Source organism: Quercus lobata, chromosome 3 (genome assembly GCF_001633185.2).
Source record: "Quercus lobata isolate SW786 chromosome 3, ValleyOak3.0 Primary Assembly, whole genome shotgun sequence".
Classification (NCBI taxonomy): Eukaryota; Viridiplantae; Streptophyta; class Magnoliopsida; order Fagales; family Fagaceae; genus Quercus; species Quercus lobata.
Genome location: NC_044906.1, coordinates 13884000 through 13909816, shown reverse-complemented (window position 1 = coordinate 13909816; position 25817 = coordinate 13884000). Strand labels below are relative to the sequence as shown.

At 34.5% G+C, this 25817-nt stretch overlaps 2 protein-coding genes across 3 annotated transcripts; one reads left to right on the top strand and one right to left on the bottom strand.

The window, feature by feature from the left end:
* Nucleotides 1-940: 940 nt before the first annotated feature.
* LOC115980373 (uncharacterized protein At2g29880-like) lies at nucleotides 941-3101 on the bottom strand. The gene is made up of 3 exons (XM_031102629.1): nucleotides 2754-3101; nucleotides 2229-2666; nucleotides 941-1159 (listed from the first exon to the last, which is right to left on the bottom strand). The coding sequence occupies exons 1-3, from the start codon at nucleotides 3099-3101 to the stop codon at nucleotides 941-943; spliced, it is 1005 nt and encodes a 334-aa protein (XP_030958489.1).
* Nucleotides 3102-4622: 1521 nt separating this feature from the next.
* LOC115979298 (RNA polymerase II-associated protein 3) lies at nucleotides 4623-12093 on the top strand. Of its 2 annotated transcripts, none has more exons than XM_031101312.1 (12): nucleotides 4623-4778; nucleotides 5138-5206; nucleotides 6142-6294; nucleotides 6399-6523; nucleotides 6780-6901; nucleotides 7010-7092; nucleotides 8063-8218; nucleotides 8941-9084; nucleotides 9747-9929; nucleotides 10358-10452; nucleotides 10551-10648; nucleotides 11685-12093. In XM_031101312.1, exons 1-12 carry the CDS (start codon nucleotides 4737-4739, stop codon nucleotides 11786-11788), a joined length of 1374 nt encoding a protein of 457 aa, XP_030957172.1. In that variant the 5' UTR covers nucleotides 4623-4736; the 3' UTR covers nucleotides 11789-12093. The 2 variants fall into 2 exon arrangements, with proteins under 2 accessions (XP_030957172.1, XP_030957171.1); XM_031101311.1 differs by having other exon boundaries at nucleotides 5108-5206.
* Nucleotides 12094-25817: the final 13724 nt, after the last annotated feature.

Below are 25817 nucleotides of genomic sequence, written 5' to 3'. Positions count from 1 at the left end.
AGCTAATAATAATGTCACTTATTGCTTTCTAAAAACAATTGAAAATGAAACAACCTTTTGCACTCGAATATTACTTGTTATCTCAGGCCCTCGGGCCATGATTTTAAATTAAAATATTACCTAAAAGAAAAAAGAGAAAAAAAAAAGTTCTTGCAATGGCATTCAAAATGCCCATGGTTCACTATCAAAGCAACATCTAAGGTTGAAAAAGCTTAGAATGTGAAAACAAGCTGAAAAAACCAACCACTCTTTACCAAAAGCTGAGAAGTTAGCCACAACTAATACAATACAATTTCAACATACCAGCCACAACTAACACATCACACTCTTTACTGGGTTTCTATTGCACGTGTTATAATTAAGAACAATTTCAGCAAGATCCCGCCCTTTAAGAAATCTGTATACCAAAGATTAAAGTAAAATAAAAAATAGAGAGAGATTACAGTTTTATGTAACAATTTCAAAGTATTGTCTTAGCTTAAATTCGATGACTAAAAAAGAGAGAGAAATTTAGCAACATAAAGAAATAGGTGTTTATCCAATTTTCAACTAAGTTACACATCTTATTCAAATATTCATTGCTATTATTTGCCATTAATCCCACTGGGTATTGAGTATTGACAGCCCCACTTTCTAAAACACCCCCTACAAAACTCTCTCTCTTAATTCTGCAAGACCAAGACCCATTAATAGGGAAAATTGTGTACAGTTTATCCAACCTACACTTGTCGGAACCTTCATATTCAAGAGTACATGTAATAATTTGTTTGATACTAAACAGAACATTTAAATTAAATTAACATAACTGCACTAATTAGATTCTCATATAAATTCAAGGAAATCTGGCACGCTATCAAATAAGAGGTAATACATATTTTTTTTTTCTTTGAAATACAGTTATCTTCCAATTTCAATTTTTATGTTCTGCCTGCTTGTTCTGCTATGGGAATGACAATCCGGACATGAAGCAGTATATTACAGTAAGAACAAAACCTGTTGCAGCTCCAATTTCAAATGGTAGACCATTAATTATTCTCTTTTTCTCCCTGGGAGAATGAATAGGAGTCTGTTTAGACTGACAAGTACAGTACTCCGCATGACAAAGACCATTGTTTCCCTCAAAGCTTGCACTTGGAAAAGTATCCACAATGTAGGAATCCTGCAATTGAATTAAACAATTGAGCTTTGAATATGGGGCATAAGTGGTAATCATGTCAGACACTTGTTGATATGACACTTTCTAGTGTAAGACCATTAAGATTTATAATAGCACAAATTATGAAAAAAGATATGCAGGCACACAAAGAAGCATGTGAGTTCTTTTTTTCTTTTTCTTTTTCATAACACAATACTTGGTAGAAAACACCATTGACCGCAAAGCAAGGAAAAAACAATCAAATCCCTTTAAAAAGGAAGAAATCTAATGTTTGAACTTTTAAAAAAATAAGAAATGCAGGGGTGGGGAGCAACATAGACAGAAGCTAACACCTATTATTAATGTCAATGTAATTAAAGAAACAGGTATAGAAATTCCCAAAAGCTGGGGCATATAAGAATATTCATGGAAAGTATTCTCATTTAGCAACTGTTATACACCCTTAATGGTGGCCTCCAAAAAACATCTAACACTCTTGTTTAATCATAACCAGTAATTTTGCAGCAGACTCATTGGCAGAACCAGAAAAGAACCAAAGCACACTAAACCAGAGCTCAGAACATGCTTCAAGAATTATATCCCATTACTTTTTCTTTCCAATCATAAACAACCATCATCAAATTTTACCACAAATAACAGTGCATAACCATCAAAAATACAAAAAAGTCAAATAAAAGAAGCATTGGACAAACATATATAAATATAGCTCAAACACATAGGAATGATGAGCATTGTTTTACATACACACCCATAACAAGCATTAGTTTCTACCAATAAAAAAGAAAAAGAAAAATAATAGTGCAACAGGTACAACACTGAAAGTTCGATTACTACATCAAGCCTACACAACTCTATCGAGATAATCTATTGTTCCTTCACTAAAAATGATAATCAGGGTGCCTTTGGTATTCTTTTTCTAGCCACTTCAGCTGGACGTCCTTGTCATCAGAAAGTGCTGCAAACATGTGCCTACCTGGCTCTTTTTCCATGAAGTAGATGGTGCTGAACATATGAAGGTAATGACCCGAGTACACCCCGGGAAGACTCAACACCATGTCCAGAATTGCTTTACCTGAGCAGTTGCCGTGGGAGCAGATGGTATATGGGCACTTAGACTAGATCTTTCAACAATAACATTTGAGATGTTCTTCAAAGAGTCAGACATCTCTTGCGCAGCTGAACGCTTTTTTTTTTTTTGTTTCTTGCAAATTGGCTTGAAGATGTGGACACTGGTTGTCAAGCCTTTCCCCTTATTCACTATTGGTCCTACCCTCAACGATGATGAACCTTCAACCTCCATTGCGTCAACATTCACAATGGGTTCACATTGGGGGTCAACAAATTTTATGCTATCAGCGGAGTCCGCAGACCCTTTGGTGGTTTCTGTTGGTATTGGACCACTCGTGCATAATGCATTTTTTCCCGTTGCAACCGTGCCTCCAAACATGATGTTCAGGAGCTCACGATTCGGCAAACCATGAGTTTTAAAGGTTTTTGCATTGGGACATGCCTACATGTGGACAACCAGTAGTTAGAACACAAGAATATAGTTTTAGACAGTAAAGTTTTTCACAATTATGTATTGATTAAAACTAACCGCAATCTTTCGATTCCACCACTCATCAGGTGCGTCAAACATCCTAGTTCCAGCATCATAACCCAACCCTGTCTCATTGTCCAAACACTGGTTATAATTCTTCCACCTTTTTTTCAGATGATCCCATTTGTTTTTAATCTGCAGCCAAGTCACCACTTTTCCCATCTCACCCAACTGCCGAATCACTTCATTAACCCCAATTTTGGACAAAAATCTGGTCGACTTCCTCAGGCCCTCCATGACTTGAACTACACAGAACTGACAAAAAGCTTCTAGTTCCTCAAGGTCTTTCCAGTCAGCTCTTTCATCATTACTACCACCGTCCATCGATTTCTTCTGTTTAACCATTTTTGCTACAACTTCCTTCTATACTCATTGAGGCATTTCAACAAACAGTTCAGGTGCATATCATAATCAGTTAGGCATGCCCACATGAAAAATGCAAAGTTAACTCACATATATCCAAATACAACAGAGGTAGTAAGAGAAACAATGGTATTACACGAAGGATCAAGAAACCCACATACTAGTGTCATGAAAAACACAACAAAGAACCACACACAGACATTGAACACAAAAACCACACACAAATGTTGAATATAAAAAAACCATAGATTGATGAAGCCTCATGGAAAACAACTTATCCGTGAATACAAAGACCCATAGTGGCGGCAACGATGTCCCAAGCGGAGAGAATGTGAGCTCGAGCATTTGTTGAATAGAGGGGATCTTTACTTTTGGTTCCGCGTAATGAGTTTGCTTTCATCAACTGATGTGCTCTGTTTTGATAGCTTTGTGGTTGGTGGGTAGGTGCAAGACATTGAAGAGGATTCGGACAGAGCGTTGAAGGGGATTGAAGGCATTCTGCCACGATAGTTGAGAGAAAAAGCAGAAAGGTGAAGAGAATGGAAATAGCCGTTGAGAGCTACGCACCGTTTTGATCAGATGATTCTCCAAGCTTCTTGTGCAATGAACAGTACACGTAAGGTTTTCATCAGAGTTGAGCGCACCATTTTCCTCAGCACACTCCAAAGCCATGAACAGTACGCGCAAGAGGCTTGTGCGTTTAATATGAGATTATTGTTTCAGCTCTTGGAATGAAATGATGCGTAGAGAACTTAAATGAAACGGTGTCCATGAATAGTGTAGAAACACGCGTTTGGATTAAATGAAACGGTGCGTAGAGAGAAAACTTGCATTTCAGCCTTGCGTTTCCTCAGCTTCATCGTGCGCGTGGGTCCCAGCATTAAACATAAACGCAAAACGTAAACACCAAATTAATTTGAATCCAAACGGGTACTATAATAAATTAAGGTGTTAGTACATAATAGGTCAAAATAAAATAAAATAAATTATTCTAGGATTCATCCTAACTAAAAACAAGAGTGTTGTGAAAATATTGTGAAATTTTATTATGTCTCTAGACTTTCTTAAGTGGGAGATGTAAAATGAGTAGCAACTTGCTACGGTAGGGTGTTAGTAATAACATCTTACTGTAGCAAGGTGCTAAAAAAAAATTAAAATTTAGCACCATTGATGTAAGGGTTTTTTTAGTGGTTTTGTTGCTAAAAATAGCTTTTACCATTTATTTCTCATTTGATGAGAATGCTTTAACATTACAAATTTAGAATTCTTTCATCTATTCATCTTTTTTTTATTTTGACTCTTCTTTCCCCCATTTTATTTACTATAAACTTTTGTTATTTGGAGAATCACATCAGTAGTCCTCTAATGTACCTAATAATTTCTCTACTTTCACCCCAAAAATTTTCCTAAATTACATTTCGACCATAATTTTTTTAAAATAAAATATAGACCCTGAAACTTTCCCAAAATTTAATTTTTGATCCCAAGAAACAATTACAAAATTCAAAGTACAAACAAGTTCCTCCACTTCCAGAACCTTCAACACAACAACAAAGCGACGCGTGCTCACTAGCTCCGAAACCATCTCTCTCTATATCTGATTCTTCTGAAGCGCCCATGTCTAGGAATCCCAGCAAGCATGGCCGTGATCAAGCTATGGTACACACTTTCACCTTTATTCACATCCAAACCTCACAAGTCTCTCTCTTTGTTTCCCTTTAAGGGTAAACTAATTTGAAAGTTTTAAACTTTGAAGTTTTTTAGCTCTTTCAATATGGGAATCAGCTAATGCTTTGTGTTTCTATCTTTTGTAAAATGGGTTTTGAATTCTTTTTTTCCTTCTAAAAATGGGTTTTGAAAGTTTTCAACTTTGAAGGGGAAGAATCTAATGTGTGCTTAAATTATTGAATAGTAATTAATTTAATTTTTTTTTCCATAATGGGTATTCTTAGAGAGTTATGGATTGTCTAATGGTCTTGTTGGGCCAGGATTTCCAGGGGTTTTTGAATGACTTGCAGGATTGGGAGCTTTCTCTCAAGGACAAAGACAAGAAGATGAAGCCTCAAGCTCCTCAGAAGGAAAAATCGGTAACTATTCTAATTTCTCACTCAATTGAGTTTTCAATTAGTGTTTTCACTTTAAAATGTGTAAACCAGAATTGGGTATCAATAAATTTGCTGTTTTTTCACTTAGAAGATGATCATTCAAGAGCAAAGTGTGATTTTGTTACCTAGTTTATAGGTTTAATGTAGAATGGAAACTTTTCGTTGTGTTGCCAATTAGTTTTATCTCAAATTCCACCTCCTTCCCTAGGGTGAGGTCTTTGGTTCAAAACTCACTATGTTTGTGTAATTTATTTATCTTAAAAATAGAAAAAAGAAAAAAAAGAAAGAATAGGAACTTTTCAATGGGTTATGTGATTTTAAAATATGTGAAAATAAAAGTCAGTATCAATATATATATATATATATATTTTTTTTTAATTTAAAGATGATCATTCAAGAGTAAAGTGCAACTTTCTTAATTAGTGTTTAGGTTTAGTGTAGAATGGGAACTGTAGGGTGACAATGTTAAGGTTGTGATTTGTGGAGTATTAAGAGTTAAATTAGGTGTATGGAATTTTTTTTTTATTATCTTATGTTCTTGGGAAGTTTATGGGTATTTAATGAGAAATGGTTTATTTAGGTTGACAATGTGCCCCGTGTATTGTTGAAAATTTATTCTTCTACTTATCACAGATAAAATAAATTCTTGAAAAACTGTTGATATTGGTGTTTAAATGTAATGTAATGATTGGATTTTCTGTGTAAAGATAAAAAATTTAGACAACGAAGACAACTCTCTGGTGATTCTCAATTCTGTGGTAGATGCGGTAAATTTTAAGAATATGGAAAATGTGGTTGAATGGTTTAGTTTAAACTTTAATTTCTGTATTATATTATGACATACGTGTGTTTGTGGATATATGTATAGCTATATAGCAAAAATATCATGCGTAATTTTTTTATGGGAATTTTTATAGGTTTCTTCTCGGAACATTGGAAAAACTCCCTCAGTCGATTATTTGAGTAATTCAGGACAATTTGATTACATGAGGAACTATGGAGTTGATTCTACATCAACTAGCCTCATGACTGAAGAGAGTTTTCCTGATGCTACTTCAGAGAAAGAACTGGTACGATTTGTTCTCCTTTCAGAATAATTTTGATGATTCAGGATGTGCATGCAACTATGTTATTGTAAATGATGTTAAGTATCAAATCTATTTCAATCTTACAGGGCAATGAGTATTTTAAACAGAAGAAGTTTAAGGAAGCTAGCGAATGTTATTCAAGAAGCATTGCCTTTTCACCAACAGCAGTGGCTTATGCAAATAGGGCGATGGCCTATCTCAAAATCAGAAGGCAAGTAATATGCAGAACACATTATTTTGCTTAACTAACATGTCAGGTTAACTTGCCTAAGGTGTTGATAAATCAATCTGTTTTTTTGTGTACATTATGTACATTTTGAACTTTTGGTACCCTGAATGTGTTCATATGTCTATTATCTTGTGCTTTAAGTTGCTCTTATGCCTGAGTAATGCTCTTAATGGTCAAACCTTCATGAATCTTAACAAATATGTTTCCTTCTCTTGATTTTTATTTTCCTGTTCATTAGATTCCAAGAGGCTGAGGATGATTGTACAGAGGCCTTGAACTTAGATGATCGCTACATAAAAGCATACTCACGTCGAGCTACAGCTAGAAAAGAACTTGGGAAATATAAAGAATGCTTTGAGGGTATGCATCCATAACAATATATTGTCATCAAGATTATGAAGTGTATGTTTTCTTCTGATATATTTTTGTGTCTGATCTGGCTGATATAATGAATATAGTTACTTGCAGATGCTGAGTTTGCCCTGAGGTTGGAGCCTGACAACCAAGAAATTAAGAAGCAGTACACTGAGGCCAGATCATTGTATGACAAAGTAAGCATGTTGCCATCTATGTCCTATTGAGTTGCTTGTAGAGCTCGTAATCTCTATGCAATGTGATGTGTTGCACGATAGGAACTATGATATAATTATATGATGTGATGATATTATCACACTGAGTCATTTTGCTAGATTGGACATTATGAATATGAGATAGGATTGTTTCTAATCAGTATCCTGAAATCTGTTTAAATACTAAATGGCTTTTGTGTTTGTTTAGCTCAACAGGTCCTATGCTTTAGCATTCTTGAGTTGTAATCTGTTCACGCATCCATTATCATTAAATATTGATGTGACAGTAAAAGATCACACTTTTAAATAGCAAATAATGTAGCAATAACAACATCACAAGTAGGGGACATAGTCAAGTCACAATTGAAATCTTAGTGGATTAAGTTTTTGAATGTCAGATTACAATCATTTGAGTTCATTTTTTATAACAAGAGGACAGTATTTTCATTTTCCAGGTGAGTGACCCTTGGTATAAAACTGATTTCACTGCAATTTTCCTTTTCACAACTTAAAATTGTTTTTATATTTATTGTAGAGCTCTTATAGACATTTTTGTGTACTTTTTTTGCAATTGCCAAACTGGCAGAGCAGCAGTGAAACAGCTCTTTAGTAATGAGCTAAAGTTGTACATGCTATGGAAATTCGTATGTTGCCATGAATGTCTCAGATATTTTTAATGAGTTGGACAGTTGGATATATTGGGCAGTAAAATGACTTCTGTTTGCAGAGTAGATGTTGATGGAATCTAGAGATGATAGGGAATAGGGAAGTGGGGTTAGAATTATTAATGAAAGTTGATGTTTTATTCTGCTCTCATGTTCTCTGAGCTGATGGTGTATAGTTTCCACTAAAATAGTATCCTCAGCTAGATATTTATTTTCTTTTAGTTTTTGACTCCTTGTTTTTATGATATTCTATTATTGTTCTTAAAATAACTTAATTCTTTTTCCAGGAGATTCTTCAGAAGGTGTCTGGACCACCAAGAAGTTCTGGGCAAGGAATGCAGAAAGTAGTAAGTTCGAGGAGCAAGGTTAATGGACATAGTGTTCATCCAGGACCAAATAATATTCAAAGGTCAGGAGTGTCTACCGTTCAAGATCACACCAAGGTATTAGCCATTAGAGCTTTACTCATCCTTTGGACTGCCATAATATGTGAATGAAAAGTTTCATTTAACAAGGCAAAATGGGAAGCCAGCACAACTTGATTGTTTCCTGCGTTTGATAGCACGTTTATGTTCAAATTAATTGAAACTTACTCTGAGGAACACCATTAAGCACAGAATGGAATTATTTCATGGTTATATAACTTTAAAACTAATATATTGCTGCCTCCTTGCTGGGCTTTTTGTTGGCTATCATAAAATAAATGTAACTTGGTATATTTATTATCTTTTGTTCTTGTCATAGCACTGTAGGTTAAGCTCCACATGTGATTGAAAGACATAAGGTAAACAAATGATTATTTCAGATGGAAACATTGCTTAAGGATATGTAGACCATTGGAGTGATTCTTAACCCCTCCCCCCCCCCCCCCCCCCCCCCCCAAAACCAAAATAAAAAAGGAAACCCTAGGAAAAGAAGTTACAAAGCCTATCTGGCTTAAACTTAACTGTTTCTCTTATTTTATTATATTTTTCTATCAAACAGATGGGACAATAATCAAAATAGGATTTGTTGGTCCTTGATGTGTGTTTTGGTGTGTCTTTTATTTCTTATATATTTGATCTATAGCTTGATTTTGTTTTTCCGAAGAGTGTGTGACATTGTTTTGATACATAATATTTGTAGTATGATCTCATTTTATGTCGCTTTTAAACTACATTGCCAGGACAATGTTGAACAGTTTCCTGGGAGGGCATCTGTGGAGGAAAGAGATAACAAAAGTGTGAATTCTGTTAGTAGAATAGAAGAACAAGAAGTTGATGGCTCTCGTCTAGTTGCTAGTCAGAGTTCAAAAGTGAACAGCATTAAGGTAAATAATGAAATCCTTGCTCAAATATATGCTTCCTCACCACTTTTTAATTAGATGATCAACTTTGTGCGTCAGTTCTGCTTATTTTGGTCTTTGAGAGTGCAAGTTTTCTTATTCTAGTTAGACAATTTTCCTATTAATTAGTAAAGTGCTAAACGGTCTGAACGAAAACCACCTTGAGAATCTTTTTTTTTTTTTTTTTTGTGATAGGTAGATAAAATGGGAGGGGGAGGTGGGATTCAAACCACAGATATAGGGCATCATAAAAGATGTCATTATCACTGGATTGTCACTTAACCCCCCCCCCCCCCCACCCATCTTTCTTTTCCTTATTTACTTCAAGGGTCTACCATCTCTTCCATTCTTGCATCATCGACAAACTGTAATTTGGAAACCATTTTAAAATTCCCATTACTTGAGACACTTTCTTATTTCTGGGTAGGATTTTTTATTATTATTATTGGTATTTCTGATTACCATTTGCTCGTGAGTTGTGACAGTATTTAACTAATCTTAAACTACATTTCCTAATAATCATTGCCTCCCTGTCTGTTTCTCAGCCCACTTTCATTGCTTACAAGGCAGGCATTAGCTCTCCTAAACTTGCTTTATTTTGGAAGATTAACTTTTAACCTGTTCTCTCTATCATTTTCTTTTCTCAGAAAAATCACAGAACAGGAAAGCAAGAGCTGATGAAGTCAGTGCAAGAGCTTGCTTCTCAAGCAGCTTCTCGAGCCAAGGCTGAAGCTGCAAAAAACATCACACCACCAAAGTCGGCTTATCAATTTGAGGCTTCTTGGCGGGAACTCTCTGATGACCATGCTCTCCAGGCTCGTTTATTGAAGGTAAGCAACAGTGGTTTTTTGTGATTTTTAGTACTAGAGAGATTCATGTTTCTGTTATCACATTTAAATACACTAATAGCAATATAGATTGCTAAGCATGAAAGATTGATTTATATTTATAGGCATAGTCCCTTTCTATGGACATAATTGTTGGTTGATGTACACAATGCCTGATAGACCTAAAGTTCCTCTTTGGATAGCCCCCATGTATAAACTAATCAATTGATTGGTAGCATCTGCTGACCTGATCTTTTAATGCTAGAGACTATTCCAAGAGGTTTTCACATTCATACGTGGTAAAACAGCCAGGAAATTTTCCTGGCCTTTTTGTCCGAGTTACAATACTCATGCTTTCTTTTATGCTATTTTTCCTGTTTCAGTTATTTCGATGATGTTGCCACTAATAGTTGTTATTTTTTCTTTATTAGGCTGTATCTCCAACTGCATTGCCACAGATATTCAAAAATGCTTTGTCTGCTTCCCTACTAGTTGACATTATTAAATGTGTTGCCACCTTTTTCACGTAAGTATATATCTATGAATGTCTTTTTCCAGATTGTGTAATTTCTTGTTTGTGCTCCATATAGTGCTTAATGCCCTTGTGCTTTATACTTTTGGCAGTGAAGAAATGGATCTGGCTATCAGATACATAGAAAACTTAACCAATGTCTCAAGATTTGACTTGCTCATCATGTGCCTTTCATCTACAGATAGAGATGGTAATATACATGAGCAAGCTTTTACAGTTTCTAATAAATATACTGTGATTATTTGTCATTTATTTTATGTTTTTAGCATATCAAGTTTTATCCTACAGTGCTTTTTAGCTTTCATGTTATTTGAGTGCAAGTTGTTAAGATTTTCATGTTATTTGAATGCAAATTTATAAAGGCATCTCGAGCCTCACTTCGAACTGGTGGAGTCACCATGGGGACATGGGTTTGGTTGAGTGCTTTTCATTGCGTTAGCCTGCATGGTTGGACCACCCCCAATGTATGGTAGAAACAGCAGGTACAAGAAACGAGTTGGTATATCTGAAATTATGTCAGTTCCAGGCTTCCAGCTAAGGGCCAAAGTCTATATTAATGTATACAAATTATGCCATAGTCTAGGACTAACAAAAGGTAAAATCTTGCAGGATATATCTTAGACCATGGATGGGTAATAATAAGTCACTGCCTTTCTGATCATTAACCTTTAGGATACAAATTCCTCGAAAGCTTGAGCTCCTTTTTTTGCCCTGCATGCAAATAAGGAGAGAAGGGAGAAAGGGGGGTGCTCTTCTAAATTTGTCCAGTAAAAAAATATGATTCTGACCTTATTGAGAAGGCAAGAGTTAGCATCCACTGGGTATATTAGGAAATCTCAAAATCTATTCATCTAGGGTGCTGATCTTTGTTGAGCTATGAATGCATAAATGTACTCATATTCTGGATCTGATTAGATATTTAGATGTGTATGTGTTCTATGTGGAAATATAAATAGAATGGACACATGGTGAGAAGTTTATATGGTTAAGAATCTCTGTGATTTTCATTGACAAGTGAGTCTGTGCAGCTAAAGTTTGTGAGGATTTAAAGGCTATTGTGCTTAAAAGGATAATTAGATACACATTGTTGTTGGTTCTCTACAAAATTATATTCCTTGTTGCAAAAGAGTGAAACTAAAGTAAATTTCTGATCTGCGTTCTGGTGTTTAAATTTTCCATGGATTAAGTTTAGTTCTTTTGTTAATACTGAATCATTTTCTGAACAGATCTCCACAAGATTTGGGATGAAGTATTTTGTAGCGAGGCAACGCCAATTGAGTATGCGGAGATGCTTGATAAACTTCGTTCAAGATATTGCCTCAACCGGTGACAGGCATGTTCTAAAAGAGATCTTAGGGATGGTCTTTGTGCTATCACATTTTCATTTTTTGTCCTCAGCCATCATAATCCTAAATCACTTAATTAAATGTTGAAATAGTGGTCCGACCTTCATAAAAACAATCCATGAAGGTCTGAAATATGTTCTTTTTCATCTGGTTTGTTTACATGATCCCTTCAGGTCACGGCTATGATCCATTGATCCGAGTTTGTGCATGTGTACATAGGTAATTGATTTTGATGACATATTAAGCCTTGATATTACAATCTCCATTATCTTATCCATTATTACAATAATTATCATTGGGATCCAAATTTTGAGAATATTGACTTTAAAGACATATTTAATCAATCAATATAGTAGGAAATTCTGTCATGTGGTACACTTTTTGAAAAGAAAATTGAAATACTCTCTAGCATCACGTTAAAAATCAGAGAAAAAGGTTATAATTATGAAAAAAAATGAAAAGACATCCTAAAATAATTTTTTAATAATCTATGAATGGTGACCTTAATTATATTATCAATTGAAAAGTAGGTGTTAACAAAACTTAAATATAAAATATTAATTGGTTTCTCAAAAGAAAAATATTAACTAGTAATTTTGTACTTCAAAAAAATGAAAAATGGCTTCAATTAAAAAAGTTGTAATATAGAAAATTAAATAAATATTATTTGAATGATATTAAACAAAAAAAATAAGTACATATTTTTCCCTTAAACTATATGCAGCCAATCTTGGTGAAAAGTTTCAATTAAAGTTGGTGAAAACATCAACCATAAAATAATATAATCATGCAAAAATTTATAATTTTACATAAATACAATTCGCAGTCTCTTTTCAAGATAACAAGATAAAAAAATTTATTGGTAAATAGTGAATAGGAAGAGATGTGGATTGAGCAAAAAACATAAAATACCACAAAAGATACCATTACAACTAAACTTATCACTTGAACCCCACCTCCTTCATACAACTTAGTACTTAAAACATATATCAATTCACAAGTTTCAAGTTTCAACTTATTAATATGTCTTACTATTATATTTTCTAGATAAAGAGGTCAGTGAACATGATAGTAAACACACCAAACAAATTAATTATAAAATATTCGTCTTTTTGATAATAATGAAGTGGGGCAATATATATACCTTACATGAGCCTAAATGAGATTTCTAGTTGCTAGCACTAGCCTTCCTCCTTTGATAATTAAAAAATATTTACCTTTGGGTGACTTTATATAAGGCCAAATCAATTATTTAAAAAAAAATTAAATTAAATCATATACTTATTTTTTTAAGAGAGTTATAGTGAAAGTTGGGTCCTTATACTTTTTATTTATTTATTAAGAGAGTTATAACGAAAGTTGGGTCCTTACAAATTGAAAAATGTTTCTATATGTGTGTTACATGTTATTTAGTTGGCTTTTATCATATGAGTTATTAATTATATTATATAAGATAATTTTCAATTGAAAACAATTAGACTTACAAAAAAAAAGTATTGGATAATTGATTAAAAAAAAGGCATTGGATAATAAACAGAACATTTTATTTTGTGAAAGAATCACAAAATAAACACAACTTAATTATCTATAACACATATCTTTAAGGTACATTATTTTTTGTAATCAAATTTATCTATTGTCCATCAAAACATTATCTCTTTGCTCTATAAGGAGAGAGAACTCCTAAAATAGAAAAAGTTGGAAAACTTTTGTAAATTTCGAAAAGAAAAGAAAAAAGGAGAAGAAAAAAAAAAGTTAGAGGATCCTAAAATCATATTTAGAATAATTACTCAATTTATAATGTTCTTTTTTGTTTAAAACTTTTTTATTAGTACTTTTATTATAAGCCTTTTGATCTTTAAAGTTTAAACGGCTAGTACCATATATGTACTTCTTTTACCATTAGATCTTTTCTATGTTTTATTCTTTAAAAAAGAAGAAGATATTTTCTCATTAAATGTATTGTAAATAAATATAAGTTTAAACAATCATACAAATTTTTAGAAGATTTTATCTTATATAAATAAATAAAGAGATAGTATTATTTAATTAAAGAGATAAACAATAATTCATCAAAAGATAAAAGTGAGAGGGAGTAAGATGATCATGATAAGTGTAAGGACGCGTTTCGTGGCGGACCGTAACAGTGTCGGGTTTGCGCGTGAAAAGGCCCCTAACAATATCATTTGTAGAGCGTGGGTTTGGAAGGCTAGGCCTTGGTTGACAGGCGGTGGGCTTTTCGTGGTATTCATACAAGTTTCGGTTTTCCTTCACCCCTGGAGTCTTTCTCCTGGAGGTGGGCTGGGAGGCTCTGGTTTCTGGCCATTTTTCCCAACCCCTCTCTTAGGTTACTTCTTTTTCCTTTTATATTCGCCTGCGTTCATTGTCCTTCGTCCACGTATAGGGTCAATCTTTCCAAAATTGATACTTGTCCCATCAGCCCATATTCAAAGTCGTTGGGGGTGGTTGTAAAAGCTAAAAACTGCGACTCTGTCAGGTTCAGAGCATTAAATGGCAGTAACAGCAGCTTTCCCTTGATATTTTAGATCTTTCTTCCAAGTTTCAGTCCTATACCGTCTTTACCCTTATTTCTTCTTTGAGGGGATTTTGGATCTGCCGAGGATTGAGCTGTCTTCGGCGGTATCCAAAGGCTATTTTGTCGAGCTTGGACCATAGCCCTCCTCGGCTTGGGCCTCCGGATTCTCCCTGGGTAGATGGGCCTGGCCCATAGATCATTTGGGCCCCACAATAGCCCCTCAAAACCCGGCTGTCCAACCTCTTGGTTGGAAAGGGGGGTTTTGGTGATGTCCAACCTCGTCCTACGGCCTAATCAATTTGGCCTATTAATAATGCTGGCGGCTCTTCATCTGTCCAAGAAATGCACCGGTCTATGAGACGGCTTTTTGATTTCGCGCTTGACGTGTTCTTATCGTTTGGGTATTCCAAAACGTGCTTTTAATGACCACTATTTACGAGACTATTTTAATTTGGCGGTTTGTTTTGATGGGGTGGAGAAGCGGAACCGGCATGTTTGTGTTGGCAGATTCCTTTGGAGATCTGAACTTATTAAATGTCTCCCGCTCCACCCTCTGTATAAGAAGGAAAGGAGGAGGTTATTGTTTTTGCAAAGAATCCCTTTTCATCCTTCTGAGATTTGAAATACTTGGCCTCCCCTAGGGTTCATTTTATCCACTGGTTCACAAACTAAATCGTGATACACTTTAACATAATAACGAGCGATGCAAAAGCCCCACCCCTCCCAAAAACGCCACGTTCCGATGAAGCTCGTCATGGCTCGATCGGGACAAGGATGGCGAAGACTCAAAATCAACCTCATCCTTCTTTCAGTCAAAATCCGAAGCAGGGACTCGTCACATCAAACTTTCGACGTGGCTGAGTCGAGAACACCCAAGATCGTTACCATCCGGCTCCTCACGAGCGTACCTAATATGGCACCGGCGTGTTAGGAGTCAGGGCTGAGGCAGGGGCTAAGTGCTTCTGTTTCTCCCTCTTTTGCTCCCTGGTGCCCTCCCCCGCCCTCTCCTTATAGTCTTCCCAGCACCAGTTCCGACCTGGTGCTTTCTCTTCTCCCTCTTTTGCTCCTTTTCTTTCTTTTCATTTCTTCTCTCCTCTTCTCCTCCTTCTTTACTCATGTCTTCCATCTTCTTTATTCATTCCCTCCATCTTCGTCATTGATTTCTTCCTTACTATTTCCTTCTTCTTCATTCATTCTCTTTTTTAAAGTAAGTCCCTCTCTTAGTATGAGCAGCAATGAGGCGGAGATTGGAGAAACTTTGAAGACGAGTTTAAAAGACGCTTGACAGTTTACTTTTCTGTACTACAGATGTAATGGTTGCTTAGGCAGTTCACATTTTGTATAGGCTCGTTTGAGCCCCTTTTTGTATGTTGTAGCAATTTTTCATATTAATAAAAGTTGTTGTCTACCTTATTTCGCATATTTTGTTCCTATGTCTTTTTTTTTTTAGATCTACAAATGCTGCTTGGCACGATTATATAGCATCTAAATCAATGACGACTAAGACCAAAAGACTTGATAATAAAAAGACGTCGCCATAACTTTAATAGAAATGCTTGGCCTAATAAGGCCGATCAATGAAGAGTAATACTTACCCCATACTAGCCGAGGTGAAAAACGAAGGCTTGATGTCATGTAAGGAATAACCATTTGAAGATATGGCACCCACCATATGAGCGGCCTTCTTATATGACTAAGCGCTGGGGCGTTCCAGCCCCTTCCTTACACCTTTATTGGCCTTAACCTTTTATGGTGTTTAAGCCGTGGATGAAGTGACCTGACATTTTTATCAAGTAACCCTTCTTATGGGATTCAAACCTTTTCTTGCCCAAGTATTTGGTTTCCTCATTGGCTTGGGTCCGAGGACCATACAAAGCCTTGGTTCTGTCCAAAACCTGTAATTTTTATAATTCTTCGTACTTGGTTTCCCCATAGGCTTAAGTCCGAGGACCATGCAAGGCCTTGGTTCTGTCCAAAAACTTGTAATTTTTATAATTCTTCGTACTTGGTTTCCCCATAGGCTTGAGTCCGAGGACCATGCAAAGCCTTGGTTCTGTCCCTGGGCCCATATGCTGAATGGGCCTGGGCCGCGGATTTACTGGGCCCACAAACTAAGAGGTGTTACCGTAACCTTTGATCACGCGGTACCTTTTGGCGTCCCAATGTTCGAGGTGCACCTTCTCGAGACTCCTTTAATCTCAGGGTTGCAGACGACGTTGGAAATCGAGCCAAAAACGTTTTGTCTGTAGCGTTCCTTGGGACGCTGCGCGAATTAAATGCCACCGGTTTACTTCTGGGTATAAATGGGATAGGGGATCACCTCACTTGCACATGAACTCTCCCGTTCCCTTCAGAACTATATTTCTTCGATATCCGCGATCCCTCTTCCTAGTGCCACTGCCCTAAAGCAAGATGTTTGAGGCTTGGATAGGGATGAAAGGTCTCCGCGCGCTTCAGAGGCACCGAATCTTCAAGGTGATATGGTATGGACAAGGATGGCACAGATTCAAGCCAGTCCTCCGTCTTGATAGAGGGAAGATGGTATTCCTCCCTCTTTTAGTCAAAATCCAAAGCAGGTTCTGGTCATGCCAGATTTTTGGTATGTCAGAAAAAGGAATTTCCACCATCAGCACTGTCTACTTTGTGGTAGGCAGATTTTTGCGGGGGCTTCCCAACTTCCGGCTCCCTGCACCTTTTCTGTAGATGGTGTTAGCCTGAGGTCAGGTTCTTTTGCTGCCTGAGTTACGGGCGTGCAAAAGCATGGAGGAATGGTTTCCTTAGACAATAACTCGGTGCAGTAGCCAACTTCTCCTCTGAGCTGTCCCCACGGCCTTATCTCCACTCGCTTGTATTTTCCTTTACTTATGTAGTCAGCTTTAGTGTAAGCTTGTTTCAGCTTTTCATTGTACACTGTACTGTTCCTTTGTCTTAATAAAATATGTGTCTATTTCTCCATACATATCTTTCTTCTCCGTAACAACTACTTTATGCATGAATATTAAATGCAAGCTTGCCCTTAAGGATATTCTAGGCAGAAAAAATGCTTTAACACAGGTTCCTACTAATTTAAACTCACGAATATTATCAAGTACAACAATGGTAACTTTCAATAAGTTAAATTCTTGGAACTAACCGGGATAAGCGCTGAGTACTACGCGATGCATGCTAGACCAATGTCCGAGAACGATAATCTCTAAATAATTCGTCTGAAAGGGTAGCTAAGTAGCGAGGGACTTTGGTTGTGCTTTTGGGGTAATATGTTGCGCCGTATCGCATCAACCCCTTTGATACTGGGGGTCCGAGGGTAGACCGAGGAATCCGCGCAATCAAGGTATTAACCCGTCTGCTAACACGGAGTTCTCTTCGGAGGGATTTCGAGGTTTACGGGCCATAGTTTTTTCTTTAAACAGTTGGTTCCTCATCCAAGTAGTTGGTTTCCCCTGAGGCTTGAGTCCGAGGACTATGCAATGCCCTGGTTCTGTCCAAAACTTAGTTTTCATTACATCCAGGTAGTTGGTTTCCCCTGAGGCTTGGGTCCGAGGACCATGCAATGCCTTGGTTCTGTCCAAAACCTAGTTTTCATTACATCCAGGTAGTTGGTTTCCCCAGAGGCTTGGTCCGAGGACTTTGCAATGGGTGTCCAAAACCTAGTTTTCCATCCAGGTAGTTGGTTTCCCCTTTGGGTCCGAGGACCATGCAATGCCTTGGTTCTGTCCAAAACCTAGTTTTCCACATCCAGGTAGTTGGTTTCCCCAGAGGCTTGAGTCCGGTGGACCATGCAATGCCTTGGTTCTGTCCAAAAACCTAGTTTTCACATCCAGGTAGTTGGTTCCCCTGAGGCTTGGGTCGAGGACCATGCAATGCCTTGGTTCTGTCCAAAACCTAGTTTTCATTACATCCAGGTAGTTGGTTTCCCCAGAGGCTTGGGTCCGAGGACCATACAATGCCTTGGTTCTGTCCAAAACCTAGTTTTCATTCATCCAGGTAGTTGGTTTCCCCAGAGGCTTCGGTCCTTGGTTCTGTCCAAAACCTAGTTTTCCACATCCAGGTAGTTGGTTTCCCCTGAGGCTTGAGTCCGGTGGACCATGCAAGGCCTTGGTTCTGTCCAAAACCTAGTTTTCTCTTTGTGCGGGATCTTGGCCTTAGGGGAGTTAGCTCCTCAGCCAAGCCTCTAGAGTTTATCCATACAGTTAACGTTACAAAGTGCCTAGTTTGCTCTTTACGGGGGACCTTGGCCTTAAGGGAGTTAGCTCCTCAACCAAGTCCCTAATCAAGAAACGTAGTTCCTAACGGAACTTTATACTAGAATTTCATAACCAGCGGTTAGATATAACGAAGAAACTCTACCGACCCACTTCCTATACCAACACACAAGCCCTTCCCACAGACGGCGCCAATTGTAAGGACGCGTTTCGTGGCAGACCGTAACAGTGTCGGGTTCGCGCGTGAAAATGCCCCTAACAATATCATTTGTAGAGCGTGGGTTTGGAAGGCTAGGCCTTGGTTGACAGGCGGTGGGCTTTTCGTGGTATTCATACAAGTTTCGGTTTTCCTTCACCCTTGGAGTCTTTCTCCTGGAGGTGGGCTGGGAGGCTCTGGTTTTTGGCCATTTTTCCTAACCCCTCTCTTAGGTTACTTCTTTTTCCTTTTATATTCGCCTGCGTTCATTGTCCTTCGTCCACGTATAGGGTCAATCTTTCCAAAATTGATACTTGTCCCATCAGCCCATATTCAAAGTCGTTGGGGGTGGTTGTAAAAGCTAAAGACTGCGGCTCTGTCAGGTTCAGAGCATTAAATGGCAGTAACAGCAGCTTTTCCTTGATATTTTAGATCTTTCTTCCAAGTTTCAGTCCTATACCGTCTTTACCCTTATTTCTTCTTTGGGGGGATTTTGGATCTGCCGAGGATTGAGCTGTCCTCGGCGGTATCCAAAGGCTATTTTGTCGAGCTTGGACCATAGCCCTCCTCGGCTTGGGCCTCCGGATTCTCCCTGGGTAGATAGGCCTGGCCCATAGATCATTTGGGCCCCACAATAAGTAATACTATAAGATTATCACAAAAAAAAAAGTAGAATCGTACAATACATCATACGTTTTATAAAATAACATAAATTAGATAAATTAATTAAAGAAAAATTTTAGGAGGGAAAAAGGAAAAATAAATAATTTATTAATCATTTATATTTAGTTTTTTTTTTTATGAAAATTTATATTTAGTTTTTTTTAGAAGAAAATTTATATTTATAATGTTTAACTTTTTATCAATAAAACTATATATTCTATAAGTTTATAATAAAAAACTTTGGATATTTACCTTTGGTGATTACATGAGTCATGGAATTTGAGGTTACTCCAAATTTTTATCATTCCCACTATTTTAGCCCACAGATTAGGTTTATTCTTAGAAGATTCACCTTGACTCTACTTATATATATAATCATCCCCATGAAAATGTTTTTCTTGTAGTTTTTTTTATTTTATATATATATATATATATATATTAAGAACAAAGTAGTACTAGTTAGAATTATTTCAACATGCTAAACTACATACCAATGTCTCTCCTGCCAAAAATTGGTAAGTGTGAAATTGAATTGCAGGGTGAAAAGGTTAAGGCAAGTGTTGTTGATGCTAAGATAAATGAGTTACGATCTTCATTGAAGGCTTTGCCGAGGCGTGTTGTAGGACTTGATGTTAAGACTGTTCCAGTTGAATCTACTTAGTGGCAGCATTTTGATTCTTTGTGTTGGGACTAGTTGCTTGGTCATCCAAGTTTTGCTACTTAGATCGTTTTCCTTGTTCCCTCTTGCAACAATCTAAATCAATTCGGAAAAAGCAAAATATGTTTAAGTAGTTCTAAAATGATAAAATCTTGAACATATCAATGTCATAGTTAAATTACATTAACTAATATTTTATATGTTTAATAACCTATAGCACCACTACAATTGACAATTTCCGTGTGTAAGCATGGGTTACACACTAGTATTAACTAGCGTATATCCTCGTGCATATGCACGAGTACATTGAAAAACAATCGCAATTACATGATTCAATTCAGATTATATATGGTATTAACTTACACTTTTTTTAAACCATACATTTTTAAAATATGTAATGGTTTCTCATTATGTGTGTGTGTGTGTGTGTCTATATATATATGTGTGTGTGTGTGTGTGTGTAAAATTTAGAATTTTATTGGATTTAGACTTTTTGGTTTTTATACCGAATAATTCCCTTGCTACCAAATTTAAAAAATTAGATGGACACGCGACACAAAATTGGACTTCAATTGAATTTGGCCTCTTTGATATTTACACTCAATAATTCATTTGACACAAAAATTAAAAATTAGATAAGACACATAGCGCAAAATTGAGAATCTAATTGGATTTTCTCTAAACTTTGCCTTTTAATATATATATATATATATATATATTAATTACACACATGTATGGATTCAAATTATAATTAGTTTAAGACTTAGTCATTTTTTAAGTCATAGATGAGTTTTACTCTCTCTCTCTCTCTCTCTCTTAATTTTATAATTTTTTATATACACATGATTTTACTCTCTCTTTTTTATCCTTTCTTTATTAAGTTTTTGATGGTTTATTTATAGTATAATCTTCATCTTTTGCACAGCATTATAACTCACCCAAAACAAAATTTTTTAAAAATTAGGAGGACACATGACGTAAAATTAGATAACAATTGAAATCCGATTTAGAATCTAATTGGATTTTCTTTAATTATTTATATAGTCATAGATGAGTTTACCCCCTCTCTCTCTAATTTTTTATTTTATCTTTATTTTTGGATATGCACATGAGTTTAATCTTTTTTATTATTATTATTGGGTTTTTGATAATTTATTTATATTAGACTCGTCGTCTTTTGCACAATATTAACTCACCTATAACAAAAATTTTAAAAACTTAGATAGGACGTTGAAGCAAATTTAGACAATAATTGGAATTTAATTTAGAATTAAATTAGATTTTTTTTTTTTAATAAACGCCCAACTTTTGGATGTTAGTTCTAAATATTTGTACCATCTGAGATTTTGAACTTGGCAAATTTCTGAAAGCTAAAATCCGATGAAGAATGATGGCTTGTCCACATTTGTGGTGGTTTAGTGTTTGGTGTTCATTTCCTAGTAACTATAACTACAAAAAATACTATGTTTGTAAGTTGAGGTTTAAAGTTTAGCGAAGGTTTGTTCTGATTCCATATGCTTATGTATTTTCAGGTTCTTGGGATTACACAATCAATTTATGGAGGTCAAATGACTTGGACAATGGTGGTCTATTCTAAGGATATATTGCTACTATACTATACTATCCTATCCAGAAAGATGCTTTGAGCAAATTAGCTATGACTTGGACAATTAATGTATTTTCATGCTATCTCATTTACTATCGGGTATTGACATATATGTATGCTGCAAACAAGATTTGGGAAAACATATTCCTTAGCAATTAGCTACAACTAGCCGCGAACCCGCGCGTTGCGCATGATGAATTTTTTAGGGTTGTCTCATTAAATTTATTTTTTACAATTTGTATTAATTTAATTAATAATAATGTATTTCATAATAATATTTTTGTTTATTATAGGAACAATCATAAATGTAATATAGGAACAATTATAATCATAATTATAAATTTGAACATTCATATTTTTATTCATTATAGGAACAATTATAAATCATAAATATAAATTTTGTAGTACCAAAATGAAAAAAAAAAAAAATTCTCAAAAATTCAAAAAGCAAGTTAACAAAAATATTCATTTTTTAATAAAAGTTATTTATAACATTTTGTGATTCATTAAAAAGAATATAAAATTTGAAAATGATTCTTTTATTTTTAAACAAACTTTCTAAAACCCTATTTTCTTTGCCCTACAATCCAAACACAGAAAAACGTAACTAAAAAATTAACAAAACTTAACAATGATTAATTGAACCAATTAGCAAAACAATTTGTTGTTGATAATCTATTAAGGTTATTTTCTTTGTTGAAATTGCAATTTCGTCCACCCAAAACATATTAGCAGATAAACAATTATTTGAAAAATCTAAGAATTGAATTTCTATATATGTATTGTTATAAAATAATAATAATAATTAAAATGCAATTGCAAAAGCTAAAATATATCACCCTCCTGATTATTTTTGTTTGACTAAACCTTTGCTTCTCTCTGAATAAATGACATTACAAAATACTTCTAATACAACTATTAAGAGTACTTTGTTCACTCCAAAGGGTTAAATAATAAACAAAAATTAGTAAAGTCTCATATAGTTTAGCATCTAAATTGATCGTGATTAAAAAAACAATCAAATTCTAAATTGCAAAACAATTAATTTTTAGCCCAAATCAAAACAAACCAATGGGATAAAGAAAAATAACTTGTGATCGGAAATTAGAATACCAAACTACCTAAATATGCATAAAAGTCGATGCAAATACCAAAAAGATAAACACATGTGATGTGACAATTAAATTAACAATAAAAATGGTCGAATCAATAAAAAAAATCCACCAAAAAAGAAACAAAATTGGAGAAAGAGAGAGAGTATTGACCTTTTTGTCATGGGCAACTTGGAAGGAATAGGGGAGAGAGATGGAAATGAAGTAAGAAGAAATTTATGTGAAAATTAAGATGGAAGAGGAATGGTGGAAGTAGATGAAAGGTTGAACAAAGTGACACTATAGAATTTAAGAAGATATAAAGGAAACTTTTTAAAATCTAAAGGCAATTAAATGAAAAAAAAAATTATTGGAGGGGATGAAAGATTGAACTAAAAAGACAGTGATTTAAGAAGATTAAAAGTTGAAAAAATTAAATAAGAATTGCACCCAAAAAAAAAAGAAAGGATACTAAAGATGTAGTGCATAAAGAGCTTTATAAAATTTATTACAAAACTTCCATTAATATATATAGTATAGAAATGTATAGACATTGTTTTTGGTTTTTGATTCTTCATTGATTTCACTATTTAGTTATAAACATCTAGAATGATCCTCTAAATTAAAGTAGATGATTATATAAAGGCAAAATTATATGTAAAGTTTAAGACCACTCAAGATGAATCCGTAAAGTCAATAATCTATTTATATTTGTTTGTAAAAAAAAAAATGAATAAAAAATAAATTCTAAATTAAAGTAGATGAATATGTAAAGGAAAAATTATATGTAATGTTAAAACTATCCAAGATGAATGTATAAAGTCAATAATCTATTTATATTTTTTTTTGTAAAAAAATAGGAATAAAAAATAAATAAGAAAAATAATAATTATGTAGCCAATGACATGGGGATGAAGTGGCGCAATAGGAGTTTAATTGCAGTAAATACTACGTTTCAGTTTTTAGATATATATATATATATATATATATAGATTTAGATTATTAGTAATTTTACCACCACGCGATATGTGACATATATAGTTTCATGTTAATTGTATTAGTGAAATAAATATACATAAACTATGTTATACATTTGTTGAAATCACCAAACAGATTTCAATAATAATCATGAAAACTTAATTACTTATTTGCGGGTGAAACATTACAAATCCAAACAATATAAGAATTAAAAACTATTCGGTTATCTAATTAAATTTCTAAAATCACATGGAGTATTCATGTTATATGAATTAATCTCCTTGTAACTGGTGGTAGCTGCTTTTAGACTCAAATTTTGCAAAGCCACAAATTGGTGGTAGTTGCTTTTAGACACAAATTTGCCCGTTACTTCTCTAGATCTCCAATTCAATCCAACATGTGATCTTCCTTCGCCTATTGGCAAAATTCAAATTGTTTTTTGCTCCACATGATCATTGAGAGATTTATCTAGATAAGATTGTTGTTTGCTTAAGCTTTGAAACCAACATAAATTAGATAGCTAGATGCTTTAACCTATAATAGAATAATAATAATTCAACAATTGAACCATCTAACAAAACAATAATGGCAATAATTAAGTAATCAACAAATAACGTAATAGCAATGTCACTAAGTAAAACCAAAAAAAAAAAAAAAAAAACATGTTACAATGTTATATTTCTATAGGAGGATTTCGCAATGGGGTATAAATTTCAAATGTAACAATGAAAGTTATAATTTTTTTAAAAATAAAAATAAAAATTAACAAACCATTAAGCTAAATACAAAACACAAATAACTTTTTTTTTTCCTTTCTTTCAATGGAGAATATGTAATAATGTTAGTTCATGCATTAGACTAAATGTGATAATGATTCATCAAGTCTATTTATAAATCTCACATTTTGATCATGAGTCCATAAAAGAGGTTATTTTTAGCAAGTGGCTCATCAAGCAAAATTATTTTCCGTCTTATTGAAATTAAAAAAGCATGCAGCTAAGAACATGACAATCATTTTCAGATCAAATATGATAGGATGATGAGAAATTGTCTAAAACTAACAAACCTTTGAATGAAAATCTAATGCTCTTAGTCTTAGATGGTTTATATATTTGTGTCAAGTTTGTGTATGATATGTTGTTGTATAATGTCAAAGAAGATAGGAAAAAAAGACAGCGAGTCCTGTACCTTGAGGAGTATCTGAATAGATTATAGTGCCCTAAACTTCGCGGATAAGAACTACAAATTCTGATAGAAGCAAGAACCTGGTCACCTCTCTTGGTTGCATTCCAAAAAAAATCTACATGCTTTCCAATTTAACTTATGAGAAATATGAGAGATGTTGACATGAAGGCACAGTGCACATCTAGCCTGTTCCAAATACTTGAGGGTGTAAGCAGTACTCAACTCCCCTGAACGACCAATAATGGTCCTATGAAGATAGAAAAAACAAATTGGGAAGTCAAGCTCAACCCCACAGGCAAGGAATCGAAAGCATTGATATTCCCCTTTTAAAGAAGTGTAGAAGGAGGCCAAGAGAGCTAATTTAGGTGGGTTTTGTGTTGTGCCTTTTGAGAAGTGGAAAGGGTGGGGGAGTAAAAGTGAGTATCTAAAATGCTTTGAGTGGAGTGTAGATGACAGTTGTTATCTACAACGCCAAATTTTATTTTTATTTTTTTCCCACTTAATTTGTAATGCCATCCTTTTGGGGTGAAAATCTAAAATGCCAAATTTTTAATCAATTCGAAGAAAGATGAGCTAGAGAAAAGAAAGAGAATATAATGACATTCACTTATGTTTCAATAAAATGACACGTGTTACCATTTTGTGCATCAATCAATTCTAAGGATTCAACTTTTATAATAGATTATAGATTATATTTTTTCAAAATATTTTTTTAAAGATTTTATGCAATGATTAGGGGGGCTTCAAATGCAAGTGATTCTTTTTTAAAAAAATTTAATAATAATAATTAATTTACTATGTAAAGTCAATAATCTATTTATTTTGTAAAAAAAATAGGAATAAAAAATAAATTATAAATTAAAGTAGATCAATATGTAAAGACAAAATTATATATAAT

What these genes read in the sequence shown, in the direction of transcription:
- LOC115980373 (XM_031102629.1), bottom strand. Translation starts at nt 3,101, where the DNA reads ATGGTTAAACAGAAGAAATCGATGGACGGTGGTAGTAATGATGAAAGA. An exon ending in GGTGGAATCGAAAGATTGCG is followed by an intron (nt 2,667 to 2,753) that starts GTTAGTTTTAAT and finishes GTCCACATGTAG; the next exon opens with GCATGTCCCAATGCAAAAAC. An exon ending in CTCCCACGGCAACTGCTCAG is followed by an intron (nt 1,160 to 2,228) that starts GTAAAGCAATTC and finishes ATTCAATTGCAG; the next exon opens with GATTCCTACATTGTGGATAC.
- LOC115979298 (XM_031101311.1), top strand. Translation starts at nt 4,737, where the DNA reads ATGTCTAGGAATCCCAGCAAGCATGGCCGTGATCAAGCTATG. An exon ending in ATGGCCGTGATCAAGCTATG is followed by an intron (nt 4,779 to 5,107) that starts GTACACACTTTC and finishes TTGTTGGGCCAG; the next exon opens with GATTTCCAGGGGTTTTTGAA. An exon ending in CTCCTCAGAAGGAAAAATCG is followed by an intron (nt 5,207 to 6,141) that starts GTAACTATTCTA and finishes GAATTTTTATAG; the next exon opens with GTTTCTTCTCGGAACATTGG.